Here is a 21384-nt window from a genome sequence, read left to right as displayed (position 1 = left end):
GTATCTAGAGTCTATTGCCACATTAGGGTCATCAACGTTGTGTATCTAGACATCACTTGAGCTCCCTTCAGAAATAGGACTTTAGAAGAAGAAAAAGGGCTATATAAAGTTTTCTCCTTCTATACTCATTTTCCATGTTATCATCTTTTCACTGCCTTACTTACTGTGTTTTGGTTTCTATTTGTTTTGTTAAGGATTTTTCTGAGAAACAAAGGCAAATCCTTTTGGAAATGGACAGGCTAATAGCCAAATATTCCCCCAGTATGAAATTCAAAAGTATTTGTAACTCCTGTCTTGTCCAATCAGTCACTGTCTAGTCCAGCTTCTATGCCTTTGCTGAGCTCTTCCCCCTACCCATAACATCTTTCCTCCCCTTTCTGGTTTAAGCCTGTGCTTTCCTTTCAAGATCCAATTAGGTCACGCCCCCCAGTGAAGCCCTTCACGACTACCCTAGGCTACAGGTATCTTTCTCCTCCTAAGAACATCTGTAGCACTGATTCAACAGGCCATTAATAACACAAAGCAGTGTCTCTCCTATAATTTATCTTTTAAGGTACAGGATTATTTCCAACTCACCAGGTCTGGTGGTTCCTTAGTCACAATTTAACACGAAATGCCTGGGCAGCTTTTCCTAAACAGTAAAGGGCAAGGGCAGTGGTGAGTGATTCTACTCTTTCCTTGGGTAAGCTTGGATCTGAAATGAGTTGCTAACTCCAGAGAATATGTATGTGCTGGCTGAATGGGACCCAAGGGTCCTTATCCCTTACAAATACCAGACTGTATTGAAGGGAAGAAAGCCCGTAGTTTATTCCCAAACCATTAGAATCCTGGTCTTCCCTCTCTTGGGGCTCAGGGGGTTCCCCGAGTTTTCTTGCTCCCACCCAGGCAAGGGGGGCTCATGTCCAGTTGAGGGTTTTCCTTCCACTGGGCGGGGGTCCGTGCCTGTATGGCCAGTGCGTGGACCGGCCCAGCCAGCTCCTCAGACAGGGCAGCGTGGACCAGCCGGTGCCGTTGTAAGGCGCTCAGTCCCTCAAAGCGAGAGCTCACCACCGCCACGCGGAAATGCGTCTCGCTGCCTGGTGGGACTGCGTGGCCGCCGCTCTCGTTGCGCAGCTCCAGTACCTCGGGGTTGAGGGCCTGCTCCAACTTCATGCGAATGGCTGCCTCGACGGGACCGATGGTCCCCAATCCTGAGCTGCTCCGGGACAGACACACGCGACCGGCCATGGAGAACAGGCGCCCGACCAGCTGCCCGCTCAGCATCGGCTACCGCAGAGACAAGGCCCGAGCAGAGGGTCAGGGCCTCCCACCTGGTGAGAGCCCAGTCTCACCAGCCTCCCACCCCCAGCTACATCCACACTCCGCTCCTGCAGGGCGCCCGCCTCGACTCCAGACATCAACCCTTTCGTCTGCGTGACGTGGGGGAATCTAGCCTCCCGCCGAGGGCAGCGGAGAGCCGACGAGGGGCTGGAAAGGGCCCGCGAGAGGCACATTTAGCAGGGAGTGGGCCGGAGGTTGCAAAGGCAGGGTATGCACAACTCCGGGTTTATGGTTGAGTCAGTGTCCCCTTTAAACCCAGGCTGGGCCCCTTCTACCTTCCGCTCAGCCTTGGCTGCCGCACTTGGGGATCAGGGACCCGACTCCTGAAGGTCTCGGACAAACGCGGTCGTCGCGTCCTGAGGCACGCTGGGAAATGGAGTCCTGGCTACGCGATAGTAGAATGGGCAGGCGTCACGTGATGCCCCGAGGGCTCACGGGAACTGTAGTTGTTTTTTTTTTTGGGCTGACTGGCGCTTTTAGGTCATGAAGCAGAGGGATGCAAAAAATCCAGGAATTCCCGCTCATTTGGGACTGCTGTTATTTGATACATTTTATTGTCATCTAGCTGAACTCCTTTATTTTACATACAAGAAAATGGAAGCTCATTCCATTTACTGCACACATAATTACTGCGCGCAGACCAGTCCTGGAGACTGGGAAATAAAGCAGGCCCGGTCCTCGAGAAGTTTACAGTTACAGAACACTGAAGATGAACAAGTAAGCAGGCAATTACAATACCATGTGCTAAGTGCTATGATGGGACGGAGAATAGGCTGCCAAGGAATCATGTCACCCAGACCTGGGGGCGCAGAGAAACTTTGGAGAGGAGATTTTAGGGGAATAGTTTAGAAGAGACAGCCCGAAAGCCCCTCTCTCAGTCCCTCATAGTCGGGCTGTGGTAGTTGCACACGCAAAGGCCAGGAGAGGGAACTTAGGAGGAGTGGTTACTTAGGGGGTAGTTAGGTGTAGCTGGAGCTGTGGCGGGAGAGATGACGGTGACCGGGAGTGAGTGAGTAGGTAAGCCTGCTTGGGAGGAGGCAGGGGCCAGACCATACTGGGCCTTGTAGGCCTTGTTAGGTGGCTTGGTCCTTTATATCCTGGTAGCAGTGGGAAGCTAGTGAAGGTTTTAAGCAGGGTTGTAACAGGATGAGCTTTTTTCTAAGATGATATGTAAGTTTTCAATTCGTATTTTATATCTTTAATATTTCATCATTTCTCCATATATTCCCCAGTATTTTCCTCAACTTCTAATTTTGAAAAATGTCAAACCTGCAGAAAAACTGAATCCAAAGCAACATCTACCTTTCACTATTTTTACATTTATGTATATTACATACTTATATATTCAAGTACTTTGTATATACCTATATACTTTAAAAATACACTTATATACTTTTTTTTTGGTCAAACCATCTGAAAATAAGTTGCAGATAGCAGAGACATTTCACCGTCAATTCTTAAGAGCAAGGATATTCTCCTATATAACCACAATATCCTTCTCTCACTCAAGAAATTGAACATAATGACATTTTCCCCTAGCCTTTAAAAAAATTTTAAAACTTTCAGAAAAGTTGCAAGATTAGTAAACTTAGCACCCTATTTACCCTTTATCTAGATTCACTGACAATATTTTACCAGACTGGCTTTGTCTCTCTTTGACTTTTTATGTATATAACAATAATAAAATACTTGTTATTTTTGCTGAATCATTTGGGAGTTAGTTGCAAAAATCTTTACATTGTACCACTATTGACTTCAACATATATCTTCTGAAAACAAGGACATTTTCTTACATACCCACAATACCATTACCACACCCAAGACATTAAACATTCATATATTATCTCATATACAGTTGATACTCGAATTTCCCCAGTTGTCTCATTAGTGTCCTTTATAGCTTTTTATTTTTGGAAAGCCAGTCAAGGATCATGCATTGCATTAAGCTGTCTTTAAATCTGTAGTTTGCAAAGATGGCTGGCTGCAGTGTGAATTGTCAGAGAGGTATGAGTGAAAGCAGGGAGGCCGGATGGGAGGTTACTTGTAGCAGGCTCCGTGAGAGATGATGATGACTTGGGACCCAGGTGGTGGCAGTGGAGGTGAAGGTGGAGAGAAATGGTGGCTACAGGATATGTATTAGGAGGGTAAAATCCACAGGATGTGGTGATAGGTTAGTTATGGGTGGGGAAGTGTCAAGGATGACTATCAGGTTTGTACATCTGGGTGGATGGCATTTGTTCTGTAAGATATGAAATACTGGAAGAAGACCGGGTTTGAAGGGTGGTGAAGGGGAAGATTAGGTGCCCCATTCAGTTTGGGGCTCGAGTCTGAAGTGTCTTTACAGTATCTTAGAAGAGATATCGAGTTGGATATATGGTTCTATGTGCGTGTGTATTTTATTACTAACTTTTTCTTCTGAAATACTTTGAGTTATAGAAATCCTAAAAATGGTACAAATAATTCCTATATATCCCCGTGAGATAACAGAAATATATATTGGTCTCTGGCCCAGGTTCCTGGCATAGAACTCCTAAAAACCTTGTAAGATCCTAAGTTATAAGAACACTGGAAGCATCTCTTGTTCTGATATTGGTCTTTGACCCCAGTTGCTGACACAGTGCTCCTGCAACCCTTGCAATTTCATGGGTGATAGGAGTGTCTTTTGTTCTAATAAGGCAAGTCTGGGGGGGGCGGGCAGGCTCCTGCATGAGGGCTGGTCACCAGAAAGACCAAGCCATGATTAGAAGCTTGGAATTTCCAGTCCTGCCCCCGTTCTCTTGAGAAGGGTGAGGAGCTGAAAATGAAGTTAATGATCCATCATGCCTATGTGATGAAGTTTCCGTAAGATCCCAGAAGTATGGAGTTTGGGGAGCTTCTGGTTGGCAAGCATGCGGAGATACTAGGAGAGTGGCGTGCTGGAGAGGCCCCTCCCACATACCTCACCCTTGCTCTTCCATCTGGGTGTTCATCTGTATCCTCTGTCATATCCTTTTATAATAAACTGGTAAACATTTAAGTAAAATGTTTCCTTGAGATCTGTGAGCAGCTCTAGCAAATTAATAGAACCCAAAGGAGGGGGTCATTGGAACCCTAATTTATAGTCAGTTGGTCAGGAGCACTGGTGACAACCAACCTGGGCTTGCAGCTGGTGTCTGAAGTACGTGTGTGCGTGGGTGGGTGGGTGGCAGTCTTGTGGGACAGAGCCCTGTGACCTGTGGGATGTGATGCTGTCTCTGGGTAGATGGTGTCAGAACTGAATTAAATTGTAGGCCACCCAGCTGGTGTTGCAGAAAACTATTTGGTGTGGGGGAAAAACCACACATTTGGAAGTGAAGTGTTTTATGTGACTAGTAAAAGAGACTCATAGGGAAGAAACCCACAGGAGACAGACTGAACTGAGGTATTCCCCGACACAGGTGAAAAATTGAGTTTTTCCAATACGTAAGCCCTCATCCTGATACGCAGATTATCCAGATGTTAACATTTCATCATGTTTGCTTTATTTCTATATCTCTATCTACACATAACTTTTTTCTGACCCCTCTGAGAATAAGTTTCAGAGATAAAGCCCCATTTACCTCTAAGCAGCTGTAGTGGTTAATTTGATTGGGCTATTGGGTGCACCCAGGTATTTGGTCAAACATTATTCTGTTTTTTTTTTTTTTTGTAAGGGTGTTTTGGGATGAGATTAACATTTAAATTGGCAAAGTAGATTGCCTTTCTTGATGTGGGTGGGCCTCATCAGTCAGTCAAAGGCCTGAATAGAACAAAAAGGCTGGTCCTCCTCAAGAAAGAGAGTTCTTTCCTGCCTGTGTGCCTTTGACCTGGGACATTGGCTTTTTTCCTGCCTTTGGACTCAAACTGAAACACCGACTCACCAACTCTTCCTGGGTCCCCACCCGCTGGCCCTCGGACTGGAACGGTAGCATTGGTTCTCTTTGTTTGCAGGTCTTCATCAGCTTTCCCGGTTTCCACCTTGCTGACTCACCTGGCAGATCTTGGGACTTGTCAGCCTCCACAATCATGTGAGCCAATTCCTTATAATAGATCCTTCTCTCACTCTCCATGTATATCCTATGAGTCTTTCTTTGGAGAACTCCTTTTTTTTTTTTTTTTTAAGTGGGGGAGAGAGGGAGAGAGAATCTTAAGCAGGCTCCATGCCCAGTGCAGAGCCTGTTGCGGGGCTCAGTCTCACAACCCTGAGATCATGACCTGGGCTGAAATCAAGATTCAGACACTTAACCAACTGAGCCACCCAGGCAACAGACCCTCTCTGAAGAACTCTTATATTTACTAATGTCTATTTAGTTTCAAAAAAAAAAAAGACATTTCTCAAATAACCACAATACAATTGTCAAACTCTGGAAATTGACATTGATACAGTACTATTATCTAATATACAGTTCTTACTCAAAATTTGTTAATTTCCCCACTGGCATCTCTTTTGTATAAAATGAAAAAAAATGTTCTGGCTCAGAACATTTGTGTTATTCAAGTTGTTATGTCTCTTTGGCCTCTGCTTTTTCTTTTTTTAAGATTTTATTTATTTATCTGAGAGAGAGAAAGAGAGAATGAAAGAGAATGGGAGGGGGGAGCGATAGAAGCAGCAGACTCCCCACTGAGCAGGGAGCCCAACGTGGAACTCGATCCCAGGACTGTGAGATCATGACCTGAGACAAAGGCAGGTGCTTAACAACTGAGCCACCCAGGTGCCCTCTTTGGTCTCTGTTAATCAGGAATAGTTCCTTAGTCTTTGTCTCTTATGACTTTGACCATTTATTTTGTAATGTCCCTCAATTTGGGTTTTTCTAAGTATTTCTCCACGATTCAGACTTAGGATACGCATTTTTGGCAGGAATACTGCAGAAGTGATATTGAGTCCTTTTCAACGAACCATACAAGTGGGCATATAACTTGATATGTCTCATTGCTGGTGATAATTCTGGTCATTTAGTAAAGTGCTATCCTTCAGGTTTCACCATTGTAAAATTATTCTTTTTCCATTTGTAATTGTGGGTGATACTTTGAATCTATGTATCATCCTGTTTCTCATTAAGTTTTTGTCTACTAATTTTAGCATCTGAGAAGTGTATCTGAAGCAGGGGTTATTGAAGATGGAATGAGATTATCTTGGATAGGTGGGTGGGAAAGTGGGTAAGGGTGGTGGAATCACATTGGGAGAGAACATATGATGAGAAAGAATCCGATTTTCCAGAAGAATGTATTAGAGGAACAGGAAGAGTAGAAAAGCCGTTGGCAATAATCTGGTGAAAGATAATCTGAGTGAAGGCAGGAGATGGCCTAGAAAGCAGTCAATAGATCAGAATGCTGCTAAAGAGATGGAATCTATAGGACTTGTTTTTGGTCAGGGCTTTGCAGCTTGCTAATCCAGTAACTGATGGGGAATGATGGGAGGCTGTGGTTGAAGAAGGCCTTGCTAGGGAGGTGGCTGAAACAGAGATTTGAATGACTAGGGAGAACTAACCATGTGGAGAGATCTGGGCAGAGGGACTGTATTCATTATGCTCTTTTTAAAAATCATTTTATTATTATTTTTTTTCTTAGAGCATGAGAGTGGGGCGGAGGGGCACAAGGAGAGAATCTTAAGCAGGCTCCACACCTAGCATGAGCCTGACTTGGGGCTCGATCTCAGAACCCTGAGATTATGACCTGAGCAGAAATGAAGAGTCAGACGCTTCACTGACTGAGCCACCTCCGCCCCTATATTCATGATGTTCTAAATGTGTTATGTCAAGGTCAGTGTTGATATACCTGGATGTTCGATTAAATGTATTGGATAGATATGTGAACTAATGTATGAAGAGAGGACTGATGACATTATTATTTCTGTTGCAAAAACGAACAAAAGCTTTGTAAATTGCAAACTCCATAGGGCAAGCTTAGTGTCTTTTTTTCTAATAAAAACATAGTCATAAAGATATCTACTATGTAGTGAAGGTTTGTCATGGCCAGATTGAGGCTTTTAGAGGCTTTAAACACCAAGAGATTATGGTGGTGGCCACCTCATGTGTAATTAAAATAAAACAAAAAACAAACACTAATCTGTGACATGAGGATTGGGATGCCCAACAAAATACTCATTTTCCCTACATGATGATTACTTCAGGATTTGTTCTTGGAAAACTTAATTTGTGCTTATTGATGTATAATTTACACATAAGGAATTTATAAATCTTAAGTGTGCAGTTTAATTCTACATATGAGTACATCCACATCAAGATACAGAAAATTTCCAGCACCTTGAAGGCTCCAGGGAAGTCAACACCACCCTGCCACAGGTAACCATTATTCTAACTTCTATCACCATAGATTAGTTTTGCCCATTTTTAAACTTCATATAAAAAGAATCACGTAGCATGAATTCATTTGTGTTTCCATTTTTTCACTCAACATTGTGAGATTCATCCATGTGCGTGGCAGCAATTTGCTCATTTCATTGTGTGGTATGGCAGGATATGAATATACCACATTCTGGTACATGCTTTTTATTGCATGCAAACCTTCACTTCTGTTTGTTGTATATCCAGGAGTGGAATTGCTAGGTCATCTGATAAACCTAATGTTTATTTTTGAAATGACAAATTGCTTCAAAGAGTTTTTGGGATGCCCCTGTTATGTTGGTGCTAGGTACTGTTCTAAATGTTTTACATTTATGAACTTTTAATTTTTACAACAACCCCATGAAGTAGCTACTGTTATTACTTTTGCTTTACCAGTGAGGAAGCAGAGACCCTTAGAGGTTAGGTAATTTGCCCATGGTCACAGATCTGGTAAACAATGCAGAGTCAGGCTGTAGAATTTGGGCTCTTAACCATTAAGCTTTTCAGCCTCCTAATACAGCTTTGGGCCCTCTCAGGTTCCAGGCTCCATGCTAGGTTCTTTACATTTATTCTCATTTATTCTGACAACTCCATTATGGTTGGCTATGTTATTTTTGTTTAATTGACGAGCTTTTAGCATATCTTCCATCACTTTGGCTGTTGCCGTCTACTGTTTGTAGCCGGCATTTGGAGAGTGGTTGTTGAGTAAAGAGAAAGATTTTTGAAAAGAAGACACTAATTCCCTAAGAGTGTTAGTGCCATTTATTCAAGTCGAAAACATTTAATTACCCTATTAAGAGCCAGGTAGAAGGAATTAAGGACTCAGATTCAAAAAGACACAGTCTCTCCCTTGAGGTGGTCACAGAAAGGAAGTGAGAGCAAAATGAAAGCACAGTACAGAGTGGGAAGTGCTACCACCAGGATCTGAACAGAGAAGTGGGTACACTGAGGCTGTGGGGGGAGGGGGGGAAGGGAAGACCTCATGAGGGAGCTGGTGATATCTGGGCTGAAACTGGAAGGACGAGGAGGATTCTGCCAGGTCAAGAGGAGGAAGAAGCATTCTAGCCGAAGGCCACTGTATGTGCAATGGCAGGTAACTGTGGAAAGGCCTTGCTTGAATGGTATGCAGCAAGGGATGAGGGAGGGGGAGAGGGGTAAGAGAGAGGACTATGGGTGGAAAGGGGCGAGAAAGCAAAATAAATGTTTGGTTAACTAGATTGCCTGGGAAGGGAACTCAGTTTAAAAATCCCAGTTGCGGGGTGCCTGGGTGCCTTCAGTTCGGGTCACAATCTCAGGGTCCTGGGATCGAGCCCCACGTTGGGCTCCCAGCTCGCAGGGAACCTGCTTCTCCCTCTCCTGCTTGTGCGCTCTCTCTCGAATAAATAAATAAAATCTTAAAAAAAAAAAAAGAAAATGTTAAAAAAATTAAAAATTCCAGTTGCCTTTTTGTTAAAGGAAGTAAGACCCAGCCTGTTTGTGATGGGGTACTACTTTTATGGATGGCCTGCTCTATTTCATGTTTTAATAGCTCTGGTAAGAACACTGGGAAAAGAGCTCCGGGGAGCAATAGATAGTAATTGAACCTGGTATAATTTGTAGGATATTGGCCTATCTAGACTTATCTAATAAGGTTTTACAGCTGGATGGAAACTAAAATACTAAATCTAATTTTCTCTCATTCTCTTCCTCTCTTTAATAGAGGAAGAAAGGGAGGCTCTGTAAGTTAAGCGGCTTCATGAAGCCCAACATCTAGTGAGTGAAGCAGGGTGAATGCAGTGATGAAGAGCACAATTTTTGAGCCAGGCAGACCTGAGTTCTAATCATGTCTTAGTAAATAGCTGTGCCACCTTCAGCAAGTGCTTTAAGTTCTCTGAGCCTCACTTTCCTTATCTGTGATACAAATAATCACAGCTACATCATATAATCTCTTTGCGCTTCACCTTTCCTAATAGCACAGGGTCACTGTGATAGAAGAAAGAGATCAGAGGTCAAAGACAGGGGGAGGTCAGCTGCCCCCTCAAGCAGGAACTCTCAAGGTGCCAGAGTTGTGGTGGGGTCCCCACTGTCTGGGTTCAGACCCTGTAAGTCTGAAAAGTTGACACCATCAGAACTTCCAGAGTGTACTGGCTTATTGGGGAGAGACTCACACTAACAAAACACACAAGAAATTTATGAATAGTCTAGAATGCAAGTTCATTACCCTCTAGTGATATATCTTCTCATAACTGGCTCATCCCTTCTCAGTCTCATATTTTTAGCTTGAAGTAGAATAATTGGAAAGTGGTTAATTGAGCCCAGAATCTGAGCTAAGAAAGTTAAACAGTCTTCAGAACTACTTCACCCAGGTTGTGAGAAAAGGCTGATGTTTTCACACCAAGGACCCTTCTATAATAGCCCAAACCTTTGTGTCTAGCAGACATATAATATATATTCTTAGTGCTGGAGAAACAACACATTCCTACTGTAATTGCCCTGTTTAGGCTCTATGTGGACCACATCTATTAACACAGGCATCTTCTGCAGTGATATAGCTGATAGAGTTCTGCTATTGAAAAAACACTCCCGTAGCCTTTGATTGAACTTGGTTGTTTCACAAATCTATACCAGCGTTCTTACCAGGGATAATGTCTACAGATAGCTGATTTTAACTTCCAGATTTTAGATTTCCTCTGTTTTCTAGTTTCAGCTATCTATATCCCCGTTGCCTGGTAGGTAGCCGGTACTTGATAAAGGTCAGTTCAATAAAGGTGAGGATGAAAGAGAGAACATCAGAAATGGGCTCAAGGAATAGGATTTAAGTCTACTCTTCTCTACAGTATTCTACTCCCTGTCCTTATGGGATACTCAGGAGGGTGCAAATGGTGTGAGGGGTGTAGAACACTCCAGGGGGGGAAGCTGAGGAGAAAGAAACAAAATTCTCCGGAAAGATTTCTCCAGAAGGCAATTGGACGATGAAGGAAAACAAGTCTGCAGGGCTGTTGCTGAAGTCTAAGAGAGCCATGAGGAGGCAGACAGGAGCACGGAGAAAAGGCTGAAGAGACGTTAGGGAAGTGACCGGATATGCTGTTGAGATGCAGGTAAGTGTAGATTCTGGCTTAGGTTGTAATTGAGGGAGAGAGCAAACAGAGGCGACTGGGGGGTCGTTTAGATAAGTTCGCGTTTGGATAGGTAGAATTTTGTTGGGACAAATGGGTTGAAGTACCCAGCAAACAGTTTGGTGTCAGGGTCTCAGCTTCCGGAGCAAATCTGGATGTCTGTAATTGAAAGCATGGAAGTGGGAAGACTCCTCGGGAAGAGTGAAGGATGGAGGGGGGTGTTGGGTAGGAGGCAGAACCCAGACAGACACGGGAATCCAGGGACGTGTAGAGGAAAAAAGGAGCGGGAGGAGGAAAGTCGGAGGACATTTTGAAAGCCAAAGGAGCAAGTTTCAAGGCGGTATCGGATGCCTCCTGGAGGTCGAGAGAAGGAAGACAAATCTAAATCCGGTCCTTGGTTACAGTGGATTCCGAAGAGCGTAGGCGGCTGGGGGTGGGGCGAAGCCTCACCGAAGGCCACGACTAAATTGCAGAGAAAGCGGGCGGCCTTAATAACATATTCTTTTGGAAGTCTGGCTGTGAAGAGACAGCAAAGGCGGGACTTGGAGAGTAACTTAAGGCTCAAGGGAATAATGGGCTTTAGAATCCCTACCCTTGAATGGGAGCAACTCTGCTTCTGCTGGAGGCCCTCAGCCGGCTTTTTGGGTCCTTCTTAGGAGGATTTCCCTTCTAGCTCTGAACTGGGAAAAAAGATCCCCCCCCTACCCTTCTCTTAAGTTGGAAACAAAATATGCCATTCAGTAAAAGGCGAAATGCAAAACAGCGTTTGGTCCGAAAGCCTTCTTTCTTTAAAAAATCCTGGCATGCAAATAAGGGGCTTTAATGTGTCTCCCAGCGATTGGTTAGGTACTTACGAAATCCGTCATTTCCTCGTAGCGCAGGATGCAAACGAAGAAGCTGCTTTCTGCTTTCCTATTGGCTGTTTGATTGGGCTACTTCCCTTCACCCCTCCCGGTAGCTCTTATAAATTACATCAAATTGGTTATCCTTTCCACTTCCTTCTCCTTGAATTAAGAAGCTGTAACTGCAAATTTGGCCGTAATGTCAGGACGCGGAAAGCAGGGAGGCAAAGCTCGCGCCAAGGCCAAGTCGCGCTCGTCCCGCGCTGGCCTGCAGTTCCCGGTGGGCCGGGTGCACCGCCTGCTGCGCAAGGGCAACTACGCCGAGCGGGTCGGGGCCGGCGCGCCGGTGTACCTGGCGGCGGTGCTGGAGTACCTGACGGCGGAAATCCTGGAGCTGGCGGGGAACGCGGCCCGAGACAACAAGAAGACGCGCATCATCCCCCGCCATTTACAGCTAGCCGTGAGAAATGACGAAGAGCTCAATAAGTTACTTGGGGGTGTCACCATTGCCCAGGGCGGCGTCTTGCCCAATATTCAGGCGGTCTTGTTGCCCAAGAAAACGGAGAGTCACAAGCCTGGCAAGAACAAGTAATTAGGAAGGTCGAGACCATCCCCACTAACCCCAAAGGCTCTTTTAAGAGCCACCAAAATGTCAATTGAGGGGCTGATAACGAAATAGCGCGTTAGCTCTTTTTTTGAAAACTTGGGTGGCTCTAAAAAGAGCCTTTAGTCTTTGGCTTATCAGGGTTTTATTTACTTTTGGCTTTGTGGCTTTCAGTTTTCTTTGGTAAGAGAACGGCCTGGATGTTGGGCAGAACGCCGCCCTGAGCGATGGTGACTTTGCCCAACAGCTTGTTCAGCTCCTCGTCGTTGCGGATGGCCAGCTGGAGGTGGCGGGGGATGATGCGCGTCTTCTTGTTGTCTCGGGCCGCGTTCCCCGCCAGCTCCAGGATTTCCGCCGTCAGGTACTCCAGCACCGCCGCCATGTACACCGGCGCGCCGGCCCCGACCCGCTCGGCGTAGTTGCCCTTGCGCAGCAGGCGGTGCACCCGGCCCACTGGGAACTGCAGGCCAGCGCGGGACGAGCGCGACTTGGCTTTGGCACGGGCTTTGCCTCCTTGCTTTCCGCGACCAGACATGGTTGAAGGTAAGATTAAAACACCTAAAGCTCAGAACCTTACAACAAAACAGAATTCAAAAAAATTCAGCGATTGAAAAGCTTTTATAAGCTTTGCTAGGGGTGGGGTCAGGAACGAGTTTTTCATTGGTCCTAAATTGGCTCCAGAACTGGCCAATGAGGCCAACAGTAGGTGTTGTTACGTAGTTATTACTGATAACGCAAGGTCCCTACAAGGTCCAATGGGAACGAAGGGCTTTTGGAGCCCTAATTTGCATACGGTGGTTATAAAAGGATCAGGCCCGCCCATTCTCGCACTTCTTTTCTTTGCTAACGAGTGAGGTGTTATACAATGCCTGAACCGGCAAAGTCCGCTCCCGCGCCCAAGAAGGGCTCGAAAAAGGCTGTCACCAAAGCCCAGAAGAAGGATGGCAAGAAGCGCAAGCGCAGCCGCAAGGAGAGTTACTCCATCTACGTGTACAAGGTGCTCAAGCAGGTACACCCCGACACCGGCATTTCGTCCAAGGCCATGGGCATCATGAACTCCTTCGTCAACGACATCTTCGAGCGTATCGCCGGCGAGGCCTCCCGCCTGGCGCATTACAACAAGCGCTCGACCATCACGTCCCGGGAGATCCAGACGGCCGTGCGCCTGCTGCTGCCCGGCGAGCTGGCCAAGCACGCCGTGTCCGAGGGTACCAAGGCGGTCACCAAGTACACCAGCTCCAAGTGAGTCCCTGCCGGGACACGGCGCTCGCATGAGTCGCCGGCCGCTTGACTCCAAAGGCTCTTTTCAGAGCCACCCACCTAATCACCAGAAAAGAGCTTTGTTCACTTGTTTTCCCCTCACTTGCTCTCACAAAGTAAGTTACTCTACTCGTGAAAGATCATGGAAGATGGCACACGTAGCTTTTTAAGCCTTTCCTACGTGAGATTCCTGGCGCGTGACTGGCTTTGCTTTTTAATCTAGGGCGCGTCTTAACTCCTTAACTGTGCTGCTTAGTTTTCGTACAAGTCCTTCCGAATTAGGATATTGAAAATCTGCTTTTCCCCTTCCGTCCCCAGACTGTTGTGTCCTGGTGACTTTGTTGGGTGTATGTTTCATCGGTGTTATAAAACGAAATGAGTAATTTCGGTCATCCTCATTTAAGAAAGGACCCCAGGACAACGAAACCCGGGTGCCGGAAACATTGCGTCAGAGCCCTGAAGAATTCTCCCGAGCGTTTGGCGAGCGTTTGGCAGCTGCCGGGGTGCCCAGTCACCACTTCTGCCCTGCGGTGTGGCCTCCTGTGGATACCAGCGGTCTGGGCACTGAGGGCGGGGCCTGCGCTGCCGGGTCCTAGCCTTTCCCTGATTGGACGACATGAATATTCAAAATCACGCGCCCGCTCCGGAATTCGTAGGTTCTGGTTGCCGCCGCTCCCTTTGGGGCTTTGAAATCCCTATTATTTCTCGGTTTGTGGATCGGTTTTGCACTTAATTCTCTCTTTTTGGAACGCCCCGGCCTTGGGTCACTGCAAGGCGCTGGTCTTTTAGGGCTGGGCTCAAAATTCACCTCTCAGAGACCTTCCCAAGTCCCACTCAGGAATTTGCGTCTCGTTCCTGCTATCACCTGGTCTCATTTTCTCTTCCTCTTAGCAGTTGTCAGAAGTTGGTTCGTTTATTTTCTTATTTATGGTCTTTCTTCTCAAGCCCTTAACAGACTTTGCTGGTATGGTTTTCTGCTAAATATAGTCAGCGCCGGGCTGCCTGGCACATAGTGGACACTTAAGTACTTACTGAATTAAAATTTATCGAATTAATTTTCCCACGCTATCCCTTTCTTAATCGCTTCCTGGATGGATGCGTGCCGTTCATTTCCATTAGGTACACGTGAAGACATGAAAACGGAAATGTTTTTGGAGCTCTTTGGCCAAGTAGGTCTGGGGTCACTTCAGGGCAATAGCTCTGAGGAGGCCCGGGTTAGGATTCTTTTTGTGCACCAAAAAGGAGGTGGTGGTGGTTGGTTTTCCCTTTTTGCTTCTTGTAGCGTAACCTCTTTTGGATTTTCTTTAAAATCAGAGCATTGGTCACTGGAAAGATCCTTTTCTCATCTCCTTTTCTGACACCCACCATCTCCATCCTGATTCTCTGTTCCCCATGGAGATGAGCTTTTAATTTACACTCACCTTCTCAGTGATTATCGGGAGGCCTTGAAAAGATAGACCCTGTGAGACAGGCAAGGTTAAATAACCCCCTTAAAACCCAGAGGTTGAGAAAAGCAAAGGGATTGGTTCACTGGTCATGTAGCTGACATTGTCCACCTTTGTATCCTCAAATGCGCAGACAATTGCATTTCAGTTTTATTTTAAGTAATTACAAAATGTTCACTCTTTCTGTCTAAGCCTTGATTTTGCTGATGAAGACACTGATGGGTCTGATCAGTTATTCAACTCTGCTTTTGGCTAAGGGGTCCTGGAGTTGATCCTAAGGGTTTCATGAATCCGAATGGACTCCAGACATTGTTATAAACTGAATTAATCTTATGTTTCCTACATGTGTTTTCAAATGTGTGTAGATGCCCTTGTTATTAATAAAATTACCCGTTAATTTAAAAGCTTGGCTGGATTCTTTTTACTGCCATGTATTTTCTCATTAAATGAAGTTCGATAAAACCACTGCTGGGTCTGTGGAAAAGCTGGTTGCCTCTGATTTGGAGGATGAATATTTATAAGCCATTGGCCAAACTTACTTCTACCCAAGAGGTGCACTGGGGCTGAAGTAGCTTGTTATGGGGACACTGTTAATGCCTAGTCACTTAAAAAGACCACAAATAAGAAGCATTATCAACAAGATAGAAAAAATGAAGTCCTTAAAAAAGTATAACACCTATAGACTTACTATGGACCAGACAATGGTCTAGGCCCTTTACACATATTGACTCATTCAGTCCTCACAAGAACCTCATGAAATAGTCACCATTATTATCTCCCATTTTATAGATGAGGAAACTGAGGGACAGAGAGGCTTCTCTTCAGAGACTCCAGAGAATAAACTCTTAGATCAGGGTCAATCTCTGAAAACCTGGACCCCTCCTTGGAGTTTGGGGGGAAATTGTCTAGGCTTTAAAATTGAAATTAAAAGGAATATCACCTGCTTTATTCTCTTTAGGATGAACCCTGTATATAAATCTATGGTGGTGATGGTGGTGGTGGCTGAAATCCTTGGGGCTGGGATTGGGGCGTTCTGGTTCTCCAACCCAGAGGCCATATTTCAACTTGCTTACCAGTTGGAATCCCTTCACTAATATGAGAGAGTCTTGGTTACTGGTTTCAGGCTCTGTCTGGGCATGGTGTTTACTAGGAAGGAAGGAAGTTATAGAGTGGGGAAGGGGGAAGAGATGAATTTGGAATTTTAACTCTGGAGGGGAGCTAATTAGAGATGGTGAATTTAATCCTCCTAAAGAACTTCTTTGATCACTTCCTCCTCCTGCTCAAACATCTGTATACATTTGCTTATGTTGGGGTTAATAACAGTAATTGTTATAATAATAATTTCTTCTACTTATTGAGCACTTAACTGTTTACAGGGCCCTCTGCTGAGTGTTTTACCTGCATCGCCTCATCTCTTCTTCACAGCCACCGTGGAAGTAGGTTCCGATATTATGATCCTTATTTTATAGATGGAGGAAACAGAGTCTTAGAGAAGTTAACTTGTCCAGGATCATTGAGAAAGTAAGTGATGGAACTGCAATCCAATGTACACTTTTAAAACGCTTGATATACAGGGGCACCTGGGTGGCTCCATCGATTAAGCGTCTGACTCTTGATTTCTGCTCAGGTCATGATGTCAGGGTTTGTGAGATCGAGCCCAGGACGCCCAGCGCAGAGCCTGCTTAAGATTCTCTCTCTGTCTCCCTTTCCCTCTGCCCCTCTCCACCGGCCCCTAAAAAACAAAACAACAACAACAAAAAAACCAAGCTTGATATTCAAAGCTTTCCAACATCTGCCTCTCCCTCCTTCTATAGGTCTATATTCTACTGCTCCCCTATAGGGTTAGTATAGGGTTAGGTGGGTTTTCTGCTCTACGCAAAAGGGTCTGCTCACCTCCCACTAAGCCCATCTGCTCGGGTCTGGACTGGGACTGCCACTTCCTTCTGGCTTGGCCAGAGCTTTTCTTTCTTTTTCTTTCTTTTTCTTTTCTTTTCTTTCTTTCTTTCTTTCTTTCTTTCTTTCTTTCTTTCTTTCTTTCTTTCTTTCTTTCTTTCTTTCTTTCTTTCTTTCTTTCTTTCTTTCTTTCTTTCTTTCTTTCTTTCTTTTCTTTCTTTTTTCTTTTCTTTTCTTTCTTCTTTTTCTTTCTTTCTTTCTTCCTTTCTTCCTTTCTTTCCTTTCTTTTTAGGATTATTTATTTATTTGAGAGAGAGCATGAGAAGGGGGAGGGTCAGAGGGAGAAGCAGACTCCCTGCCGAGCAGGGAGCCCGATGTAGGGCTCCATGCAGGGCTCGATCCTGGGACTCCAGGATCATGATCTGAGCTGAAGGCAGTCGCTTAACCAACTGAGCCACCCAGGCGCCCCAGAGCTTTCTTTCAAGCCAAAGCCATATCTTATAGCTCAAATGACACCTCTTCCTTCATTTCTCTACCATACCCACCCGTACTTTTTTAGAAAAACAGCTTTATTGTGTTATAACTGGCATGCAATAAACAATAAATTGCACATGTTTAAAGTATAATTTGCTAGGTTTTGACATACATACATACCAATGAAAACATCACTATACTCAAAATAATGAACATATCCATCACCCCACCCCAGAGTTTCCTAGTACCACTTCATAATTCTCTCTGCCCCCTTCGCCAATGTCCTCCTTTGCCCCCATCCCTGCCCTCAGTCAACTGCTGGTTTGCTTTATGACATTAGAGATAGTTTGCATTTTCTAAAGTTTTATGTAAATGGAGTCGTACAGTGTATTGTTTGTGTCTGGCTTCTTTCACTCAAATCCCCCCCCCCTTTTTTTTAAAGAGTATTTGTTTATTTCAGAGATACAGAGGGAGAGCATGAGCAGGGAAAGGGGCAGAGGGAGAAGCAGACTCCCCACTAAGCGGGGAGCCCGGATGCAGGACCCGATCCCAGGACCCTGGGATCATGACCTGAGCTGAAGGCAGACGCTTAACTGACTGAGCCACCCTGGTGCCCCATTCACTTGTTGATGGATGGTTGTTTTCAGTCCTTCCACTTTTTAATGCATTCCAATTTTGTGTCATGATAGTTCCACAGATGAACATGATAAACTTTTTGCCCTCAGTTGGGAAGGAACTCAGATGGGGCATGAGACCTATACAGAGATACCTATTCTATTCAAGTGGGAGAAAGTGTTAGGGTTATACCTCCCCTCTCCTAGGCTTACATGTCTCGAATCCCTTCCATGTTCTGCTGCTAGAGTAACCTTCCAAGCACAGATCTGACCTCATCACCCACCTGCTCATAAACCTCCAGTGGCCTGTCTCACTGCCTCAGTTTGGCCCTCAAAAGAAAAAAAAGAAATAATACAAAAAATGTAAAACTTAATCAGCAATTTTTATACCATATTTGGCTTCGCAGTGTGGTCTGGGGGAGCCCTGCTAACATAGCTCACAACATGGCTAATCAGAAATTCTGGCACAGAGAGTAAGCCTGAGGGCCAGCCCTGTTCAGGTCTCAGTTAAGTGATCCTTAACTGGGAGACTATCCCCGTGCCTGGGGAGACTAGGTTTAATCATTCACATGGGTGATGGAAAATCTGTATCTACTAATTTTGTAAATGTTTTAAGTATCTATTTCATATTATTAAGTTCTATAAGAAAGGCTTTCTAGGACCATTCCTCTTCTCTGACTCCTAAGCATTGCTAGGTATGATATCATTACTTCATTTTTTCATTCAATAATTTGTTGAGTATCTGTTAGATATCAGGCAATCTGCTGGGCAGTGAAGATACGAGGTTCAACAGAACAGAGTGGCTTCTGACTTCCTGGACTTTTAGTAGCTAGGAGGGAAGTCAGATACTAAAGCAGTGACCATAATAAAGTGTGACAAGTGTTAAGGTGGGCTAAGTGCCGACACAAAAAGTGGAATGGAGGGAGGCCTAACTTGACATTGGTGTGGGTGAGGAAGGCCTCTGGGAAAAGGGGACTTTAGGATGAGACCTGAGTCCTGGAGGAAAGCAAAAGACAGCAGCCCAGAGAGGTAGAAGGACCTGCAAGAAGTCTAGTCTGGGTGGTGTTTAGAGGGCAAGGAGGAGAGTGCAGTAACATGAGGTGACACTGGTAGGCAGAGCCAGACCTTGCCAGATGAGACCAGACTGATGGAAACAGACTTTAGAGAACCCTATTAGCTTCTAGGCTAATGTGACTATGGAGACAGAAAGGAGCCGAATGGCATTGAAAACAGAAAAGTCAGTCTCAGAGGCCACAAGGTCTAGGTCCATTCAAGCACCTTTTGGGGCCGATGGCACCTTGATCCTCAAATGAGTATCTGATCACTGCAACAGGGCTTCCCTGAACATTGAAATGGCTGCATCAGGCCTTCCAGGCTGATACCAGCCACCACGGTGCTCAGAGGGGTCCATGAGATCCCGAGGGGACTGTGAGATTCATAATTGGTCAAATGTAAAGGTTTGCTAATGCCCAGTGCTGGTTAGGGCTAGAGAAATGGGGTAGTCTTATACACTGAGATGCTCAACAGACTGAGCCACCCAGTCGTGCCTGTATTTTTAATTCTTGATAATTGAGAAATTAAAACATATACACAGAGGGCAAGGTACCCGTTATCCAACTTCATCAATTATCAAACTTAAGACTGTCCATCCTGTATCATTTTGAAGCAGATCCCAGATACCATATTATTTCATCCACAAATATTGCTTTATGTATCTCTAAAAGATAAGGACCACAATAGCAAGTCACATCAAAAATAATTAACAATATTTCCTTAATTCGTCAAATATCCATTTGGTGTTAAAATTAACCTACATGTCACAGGTTTAAAAAATGCTTTGTTCTAATCTGAATCCAAATAAGTTCTATACATAATGATTGGTTGACATGTCTTTCAACTCTAATATGTTTGCCATTCATCTCTTTTTTTCTTGTAGCTTCTTTGTTGAAGAGACTGGGTTGTTTTTCCTGTAGAGTTTTCCAATTGGGATTTTGCTGATGGCTTCCCTGTGGTGTAGTTTATCATAATCGCCTGTCCCTCTACATTTCCTGTAGAAATAGATGGAGTAAAGGGAACAAAAGCTTGATTAGATTTAGGTTCACTTTTTCACTCCCTGACAAGACTGGTACGCAAGTGGTGCTATTTTTTTTTTCTTTCTATCAGGAGACACACAGTGTCTGATTGCTTCCCTTTTTGTGATAACATCTGTTGATGCTTAATGCTTAGATCCTTTAATTCATTAGGAGCTGCAAAATGATATTCTAACACTCCTTAATTTATTAGCTAGAATGATTCAATAAAGAGAAGGCAGTATTATTTTTAATATTAAACACTTAGAAACTACTTAAATATCTTAACAGGTGAAAAGAAAGTAATAGGGTCTCTTTTTGATGGAAATAAAAAAGGGTGCTTGTGTATTGGTGTGTATGCATGTGTACATGAATGAAACATTTTTCTGGAATTTTACATAATAAAACTAGTAAGAGTGCCTACCGATAAGGAGAAGAGTTTGGTTAGGCCAGAGGGAGGCTTTTACTTTTACTTTTAAAAAGATTTTATTTATTTATTTGAGAGAGAGAATGAGAGAGAGAGAGCATGAGAGGGGGGAGGGTCAGAGGGAGAAGCAGATTCCCCGCTGAGCAGGGAGCCCGACGTGGGACTCGATCCCAGGACTCCAGGATCATGACCTGAGCCGAAGGCAGTCACTTAACCAACTGAGCCACTCAGGTGCTCCCTTACTTTTTCTTTATGTCTTTTAATATCATTTGAATTTTTGATCAATGTATGCTTGCAGTCATTGTTAGCAGAGGTTATTTGGGCAGTGAAGTTATTGGCCTTAAAGAAAAAAAAAAGCCCCAGTGCTGTGAGAATATTTTTGGTGAAAATAATATGTTTCAAATACCTATCCTTTTTTTTAAAAAGATTTTATTTATTTGTTTATTTGTGTGTGAGAGAGCATAAGCAAGGGGAGGAGCAGGCAGAGGGAGAAGCAGACTCCCTGCTGAGCAAGGAGCCCGATGTGGGATTCGATGTGGGACTCGGTCCCAGGACTCTGGGATCATGACCTGAGTCAAAGACAGACGCTTAACCGACTGAGCCACCCAGGTGTCCCTCAAATACCTATCCTCCTGCTGGGCACCTAGTAGACCCTCAGTTCATTTTAGTTAATTCTGAAAAACAATTTAAAAAATCTTCAACAAGATAACCAGAACTCAATCTAGACAGCAGCAACGGATCCCGGACACCCCTGGGGTTTATGTGTCGACCTCTGGTGCAAGGAATGGGACTCTGCAGTCCCAATCTTATGAAAAATACAATCATTTAAAAAATGGTGAACAGTGGGGTGCCTGGGTGGCTCAGTCGGTTAAGCGTCTGCCTTTGGCTCAGGTCATGATCCTGGAGTCCTGGGGTTGAGCCCCACGTCGGGCTCCCTGCTCAGCAGGGAGCCTGCTTCTCCCTCTCCTTCTGCCCATGCCCCTGCTTGTGCATACTTGCT

General features: G+C 44.7%; 5 protein-coding genes and 1 long non-coding RNA gene across 7 annotated transcripts in view; 3 read left to right on the top strand and 3 right to left on the bottom strand.

Moving 5' to 3' along the window:
* Positions 1 to 782: 782 nt before the first annotated feature.
* On the bottom strand, positions 783 to 11740 carry BOLA1 (bolA family member 1). 2 transcript variants are annotated; one of them, XM_027607111.1, is made up of 4 exons: positions 11611 to 11740; positions 5199 to 5419; positions 1596 to 1705; positions 783 to 1266 (listed from the first exon to the last, which is right to left on the bottom strand). In XM_027607111.1, exon 4 carries the CDS (start codon positions 1261 to 1263, stop codon positions 850 to 852), a length of 414 nt encoding a protein of 137 aa, XP_027462912.1. In that variant the 5' UTR covers positions 1264 to 1266; positions 1596 to 1705; positions 5199 to 5419; positions 11611 to 11740; the 3' UTR covers positions 783 to 849. The 2 variants fall into 2 exon arrangements, with proteins under 2 accessions (XP_027462912.1, XP_027462916.1); XM_027607115.1 differs by lacking the exon at positions 5199 to 5419 and having other exon boundaries at positions 11611 to 11739.
* LOC113929924 overlaps positions 10668 to 21384 on the top strand; it is a 16673-nt gene continuing 5956 nt past the window's right edge. Inside the window, exons 1-2 of the long non-coding RNA XR_003522362.1 lie at positions 10668 to 10738; positions 16284 to 16428. This is a non-coding gene — a long non-coding RNA (uncharacterized LOC113929924). The remainder of the gene's footprint in view (positions 10739 to 16283; positions 16429 to 21384) is intronic.
* On the top strand, positions 11779 to 12214 carry LOC113929899 (histone H2A type 2-B). Its single transcript, XM_027607123.1, has one exon. The coding sequence runs from the start codon at positions 11798 to 11800 to the stop codon at positions 12188 to 12190; it is 393 nt and encodes a 130-aa protein (XP_027462924.1). The 5' UTR covers positions 11779 to 11797; the 3' UTR covers positions 12191 to 12214.
* On the bottom strand, positions 12321 to 12752 carry LOC113929906 (histone H2A type 2-C). Its single transcript, XM_027607137.1, has one exon. The coding sequence runs from the start codon at positions 12735 to 12737 to the stop codon at positions 12348 to 12350; it is 390 nt and encodes a 129-aa protein (XP_027462938.1). The 5' UTR covers positions 12738 to 12752; the 3' UTR covers positions 12321 to 12347.
* LOC113929914 (histone H2B type 2-E) lies at positions 13025 to 15311 on the top strand. Its single transcript, XM_027607148.1, has one exon. It carries the CDS (start codon positions 13068 to 13070, stop codon positions 13446 to 13448), a length of 381 nt encoding a protein of 126 aa, XP_027462949.1. The 5' UTR covers positions 13025 to 13067; the 3' UTR covers positions 13449 to 15311.
* LOC113929876 (histone H3-like) overlaps positions 19377 to 21384 on the bottom strand; it is a 16410-nt gene continuing 14402 nt past the window's right edge. Inside the window, exon 2 of the mRNA XM_027607102.1 lies at positions 19377 to 19936. The gene's annotated coding sequence lies outside the window, so the exon portion shown is untranslated. The remainder of the gene's footprint in view (positions 19937 to 21384) is intronic.

Source organism: Zalophus californianus, chromosome 4, assembly GCF_009762305.2.
Source record: "Zalophus californianus isolate mZalCal1 chromosome 4, mZalCal1.pri.v2, whole genome shotgun sequence".
In the NCBI taxonomy this organism is placed as follows: domain Eukaryota; kingdom Metazoa; phylum Chordata; class Mammalia; order Carnivora; family Otariidae; genus Zalophus; species Zalophus californianus.
The sequence above is the reverse complement of the archived record's forward strand: the minus strand, read 5'-3'. Positions and strand labels throughout refer to the sequence as shown.

Excerpts from the sequence above, each read along its gene's own strand:
- BOLA1 (XM_027607111.1), bottom strand. The coding sequence starts at position 1,263 with ATGCTGAGCGGGCAGCTGGTCGGGCGCCTGTTCTCCATGGCCGGTCGC.
- LOC113929899 (XM_027607123.1), top strand. The coding sequence starts at position 11,798 with ATGTCAGGACGCGGAAAGCAGGGAGGCAAAGCTCGCGCCAAGGCCAAG.
- LOC113929906 (XM_027607137.1), bottom strand. The coding sequence starts at position 12,737 with ATGTCTGGTCGCGGAAAGCAAGGAGGCAAAGCCCGTGCCAAAGCCAAG.
- LOC113929914 (XM_027607148.1), top strand. The coding sequence starts at position 13,068 with ATGCCTGAACCGGCAAAGTCCGCTCCCGCGCCCAAGAAGGGCTCGAAA.